The 6,000-nt window shown below is 41.4% G+C and overlaps 1 protein-coding gene across 1 annotated transcript in view; it reads right to left on the bottom strand.

Annotated features, from left to right (window-relative positions):
• Window positions 1-1,165: 1,165 nt before the first annotated feature.
• Window positions 1,166-6,000, bottom strand: part of ADAMTS16 (ADAM metallopeptidase with thrombospondin type 1 motif 16) — a 975,864-nt gene continuing 971,029 nt past the window's right edge. The window contains exon 23 of the mRNA XM_086965269.1: window positions 1,166-2,427. Coding sequence (XP_086821395.1) covers window positions 2,312-2,427 — 116 coding nt within the window. The 3' untranslated portion in view covers window positions 1,166-2,311. The remainder of the gene's footprint in view (window positions 2,428-6,000) is intronic.

Genomic DNA, 6,000 nt, shown 5'->3' with positions numbered 1-6,000 from the left:
CATTTTCCTAAACCTTAAAACACTACCCCCAGCATGACCCTCCCGCTTCCCCCAGTCCAGTTCCTACACTCTAACACTACCCTGCATGACCACCTGACACTACCCTGAACCCTTAAATCACTACCCTACCCTACACAAACACCACCACACTATCCTAAACCTTAAAACACTAATCCCTGCACAACCCCAGTCCAGCCCCTAACCTCTAACACTACCCTGCATGACCCCCCAACATTACACTAAACCCTAAAACACTACCCTACACTACACAAACACCATAACACTACCCAAAACCCTAAAACATTACCCCCAGCATGACCCTGTCCCCTACCCCCAGTCGTGTCCCTACATTCTAACAATACCCTGCACGTCCCCCCCGACACTACCCTAAAACCTAAAGCGGTACCCGACACTACACAAAAATCACAACACTACCCTAAACCCTAAAACACTACCCCCAGCACGACCCCCTCCCTACCCCCAGGCTGATCCCTACACTCTAACACTACCCTGCATGACCCCCCGACACTACCCTAAATCCTAAAACACAACCCTACACAACACAAACACTACAACACTACTTCGACACTACCCTTAACCCTAAAAAAGTAACCACCACCCCAAGAACAATCCCCCTTACATCTCTCTCCTCGTGGTTTCTCTCTCCTGGTTCCAGCGTCGTCTAAGGGGTGGTGCACATTGTTGTGAGGAAACAGAACAGCCTCAGTTTCCTCTCAACGGTGTGGATAGCTATTACATCACGTGCATCGTAAAAGCGCCTGCGTTGTAATGTTATGCATAGTAATGGCTATGTGTTGTTACATCACATGCGTTGTAACGCATTCACTGTAATGACTTGCGAGGTAACAGCCTCGTTGTAATGGCTGTTTACTGAGTAAGATGTGTGAAGGTTCCATGGTGCTTACATAACCTGAACGATATTTCTAAATGAAAGCAGATATTAGTAGCAACATTTTTTGAGTTGGAACAACGTTTCCTTACTATGCAGCACACAAATAATAACTAAATAATATGTTTGAAATAAAAGAAAAATAACAGGTGGCCAGCCAAATCGGTATTTAAATTTTTTTCTGACACGGCTAATCTTCGGAATTAAAATCTGATAAAATGGCAGTTAGAAATTAAAACTTCACAGGCAGCGTCAAACATTTTTACAAAAATGTATTACAAAAATTCATAAACATAAATACTTAGATGCACTCTTTGAGGCGCAGCTGCATGGTAAACGTATAATTCCAGTAGGCACCGCTATTAAACTGCTGTCGTTTGCAGTTTGAATGTGTGCAGCTTTCTTTACATTGTAAATAGTTTATTTGTATTTGTTTGAATGTTTGAATGCGTGGGTTACAAACGAGAAGAAACGCTTCATGCTTCAGAAAACGTCTATCAAGCTTGCGTCTAGTGTGACAGTACCTTAACATTGTCTAAGGGGGACAATGTCTCGGTAAATCAGTTGCTAGAAGCAACCTATGCAGGACAGATGCTTACTTTTTTGTTAACATGACAAAGCATAAAAAAGTAGTTTCAATAAAAACACTCATAAAAAAAATAAGGCGAATGAGTTCATGTGAGTGGGAAGGCGAAGTTAGCACCATGACTGATATGTTTGCCCCTTTCCCTGATTGACACGTTAGGTTAGAACACTGTTCTGTTCACCCAAGATGGGGTCAAGTGTTGTCTTACAGATGTAATTCCTTTTTGTAGGAGTTATTAAAAGTCATTATTTACTAAAGAGCAAAACATTTTACGGTTCCCACCACTGATGTGCTCCAAGCCACTCGACTGCAAAAGTTTGAGGTGCTTGGATAGGATGTGTAGGATGGACGACTGAGGTTCATGTTTGGCATAGAAAGGCTTTTTGGTGGACTCGTCTTTTGGGAGAAGATGAGGTGCAAAAGAGCTACACTTGTGTTTATCCCTTCTTTTTACCTCCTTCTTCCATTTGTTTGTAGAGTGTCACGCCCAATAGCTGTTCAAGACCTCTAATGATCTGCAAACAAATTCGTTTAACTGAATTCTTTCTTAAAACTCTTCAATTCTCTTCTCATGACAGGCCGCTTGCACTGACTTCTGTGTCCAGTTTAACTCCTATGAGAATGCTCCTGAAGAAAGTTCAGGGCCTGGCCTCATGAATTTCCTGCTTGCATAGTCGGGAGAGATGTTGCTCGTTTCTCCTGAAGGTCATACATGGCCCTCTTCATGATCTCCATCGTCATCAGGCGCAGCCCAAATCAGAAGTGACTCTCAGACAGTAAGACATACACTTTGATTCTCAATAGTCAATTCTTCATTATAAATTGGATTTCGAGCAAGACTTGCAGCACTGTTTCCCATAAAACTTGTGACTGCAAACACCATGCTGCGGCACCAAGTAGCACCAGTTAAATAGATCCTTGCAGAAGACATCTAAAAGATAGAACATGAGAGTTAGACATCATCGCAAACCCACTTTGACAAAACGAACACCGATCATGTACAGAGAGTTCTACAAAATAAATTAGGCCGAATAGCTACCATGCTTTATTTACTATTTGTCAATTTTTGTCTTACTGAAATATCAGGCCATAATGAAGTTTATGAAAGTATGCTTGTGAGTATTGTCTGTTTAATAAGATAATGGAATTACATTTTTACTTCTTTATTTTGGTCACCTTATCAGGAAATAGTATGCAGTACTTTGTCCAAGTAGCTACAAATAAGCAGCTTTGACTGGAATAGAAAGGAAGGCATTTATCGAAAGTAGACATGGAGTTTTGTGGCGCAGGCATGATTCCTCATTCTTTCCCAGCACTGCTGAAAGTTATTCTTAATTCTACAGCTAAACTATTACATCATAAAAAACATACAGTCATATCGCCCCCAAACTCCAAGAACTCCACTGGCTTACTTCATGATAGGATCACATCCTTTATTGCCTAAGCCAACCCACCCTATCTCTACATTATGTTACTAATTTCCAGAGATGTGAGAAACCTTTGAAGCGGGCTTGCACTTTGAACTGAGTTTGAAGTTCAGAGCTTCGTCTGACCGCAAGCGCTACTTCTCTGGGGCAGCCACCTCAACCGAAACTCCCATCCTCTCAGCATTAGCACCCAACATTACTCACATCACTTTCAGGAAACATCTTTCGACACATATTTTTTTATCTATTCCTCTAATACCCTTCCCTTCTAATTGCCTCTTTCCAATTTCCCCTCATACAAGATTCTCATTCTACTGTAAGCCTCCCCAAATTCCACCGATATGCTTTAATAGTTAGCATTTGCCTGCTCATGTTTACAATGACGTTCTTCTCATGGTTCTCTTCTTCTCTGGTTTTTGTACAAGCTCCTATTGTATGTAATGTTCTCAGTTAGAAGTAAAGTACATAAATGCCCACATGTGCTAATGTGATATATATCAGAAAGGTAGATAAAGTAAAATGAATTGTGAGAATATTTAAAAAGAAGGAATTTAAGGCCTGATTTAGAGCTTGAATAGTTTATTGCATCACAAACCTGACGGATATCTTGTCCGCCTTATTACAAGTGCATTATATCCTATGACTCTTGCAATACAACATACAGCATATATGTCATGCTTGCGATGGAGTTACTCATCTACAAAACTTTAAATCGCTCCCGTTGTCATTATGTATTTTACTGCATTGTGAATGGTTTAGAACTAGAAGAAGGGGATGTGAATACAGGCAATGACAATGTGATGGAGGCTACAAGGGACCCTGAATATTAAGAGGAAGAGTGTAGGAAGGAGAGGAGAGTGTTAAAGAAGAACATGTGGACTGAGGGCCAGATGTACGACCCGCCAAATAGCGAGTCGCAAATAGCGTCGTATTTGTGACTCGAAATTTGCGATTTGCTAATTGGGATGCACAACAGTGACTGAGACACTTTGCTATTCACAATGGTGTCGCAAATTGCATGACTCATGCATATTAATGAGGCTGTCGCAATTTGCGACCGCACTGGGAATGGCTGGCACTCCCAGGGATGGTGGCCTGCTGGGGTCAGCAGACCTCTATGTCTGGGACTGCTTTTAAATAAAGCAGTTTTTTAATGCAGCCCGTTTTCCTTATAGGAAAACGGGATACATTGAAAAAATAAAAATGTAACTTTTCAGTTTGAGTTTTGTAAGGGCAGGCTGTGGTCTCTGGGACCAGTGCCTAACATTAAAAAATATTTACACATGCATTGACAAATGGAAGGGGTCCCCTGGGGACCCCTTCCTGTGTGCTAGTGCTTTACCACCCTTCTTAGAAGGGTGGTAAACTGCAGGTGTTTTGCGACCGCAATTGTGGTCGCAAAACATTCTTACATAGCTTAAGGATTCGCTATTAGGAATGGGGGGGGATTGGCCTAGGAACGCCCCTTTCTTATTGCGAGTCACCTAATCCTATTTTGCGAGTCACAAATTGATTTGTCACTCATAAAATAGGATTAGTACATGGGCCACAGGTTTTTTGCGGACGCAAATGGGTCTAAATCCTATTTGTGCATGCAAAAAACCTTTGTACATCTGGTCCCTGAGAGTACAATAACAGCAGACCTTGCTTTCTTCAATGAATATTAATATGCTCTGAAGAGAACAAAATGAGGGCAATAAAACAAGACACTTTGATATCCCTTCACTTTGGTTCACTACTTCTGAAGTCAAGAAATCTCTTAGCAATGTTTTGTTTCCTCATTATAGGCTGTAGGTAGTACCATATTTTGGATATATTATTCTGAGTTTTACATAATAATATTAATGATACAGGCAGTAATCTTACTACTATAGTGTCTTATACGTTTCTACAGATATACATATAATATTACATATAATATTTTTTATTTACACCTTTGGAGAAATTGCTAAATTAAGGGAAGCCACATTAGCAATCCAATTCAAAATGTCAATAAGCCTGCATCCCAAGTCGGAAGAGGTTTTACCTCACACATATCAAAGCATTACAAGTGATATCGATTGACGCAAAAAGAGTAAACTACCCATGGAGGATGGAGCTCTGTATGCTTTATCCCTGAATATAGGCGGGGAGGGACACCACAACCACAGGCTGAGGGGCCTATGTCGCAGATTACCGCTGGAGATTCTCAGGGTTTCACAAGGAAAGGGAACACTCTAGCAAATAGTACCTCCGCTAGGCTCGCAACCTGGTCAATATCAGAATGCCCAGACACTCATAGTTACTCCATTGAGATCATCTCCTGGAATATAGCTGGACTTTCATCCAAAATATCTAACCCGGAATGGCTACTTTAAATAAAGCGCTTCCAGGTCATCTGCCTCCAGGAAACATGGGAGACGGACAGTAGCTTGTTCGCTCTGGAGGGTTACAAAATGTACTTTTTCCCAGCTTGCAAGGGAACGGTAGGAAGAGCGAAGGGAGGTTTAATCATATACGTGGATTTAAGCCTTAGGGGGAGGTGGGATGTTCTAGGATGGGACTCAGAATTTGCGCAGGGGGTCAGATTGTGTACAAGGGGCCTCAAGCTAATTTTTATACATTTCTATAATGCTGTATTATCGGGACAGTCGTTAATAAGATTTAAGGATTTTTTTTTTGGGATCGTAGAGTAAGCGGGATATATGAGCAGGGGGGCAGGGCACCCCAATTGGCACTATTAGGTGACTTTAACTGTCACCTATGCCCAAACGTGGAATCTAGAACAGGGGAATGGTCCTTATGCCCACTAGAAGAGGGACCGCATCTAGAGCACACAATAAAGGGAAGGGAATTAAATAAGTTGCTAGGATCCTTCGCCCTCTCTCATACTATGGATCTGATCAAAATAGGGAAGAATGGTCTGGTTTACCTAACTTTTAAAGGAAGAGACTGCACCTCTTTTATTGATTATATTTTTGTTTCTATTATGTTAAAGACCAGGATCCTAGGGTTTCAGATACAACCAACTATATTTAGTGATCGCAACCCACTGGTTATCTCACTTAGGGACTTGAATCTATCCAAGCCCCCTCCTT

The sequence above is a fragment of the Lissotriton vulgaris genome, chromosome 4_1 (genome assembly GCF_964263255.1).
Source record: "Lissotriton vulgaris chromosome 4_1, aLisVul1.2, whole genome shotgun sequence".
Lineage (NCBI taxonomy): Eukaryota > Metazoa > Chordata > Amphibia > Caudata > Salamandridae > Lissotriton > Lissotriton vulgaris.
Note: the sequence above shows the minus strand (reverse complement) of the source record. Positions and strands in the feature narration are given on the sequence as shown.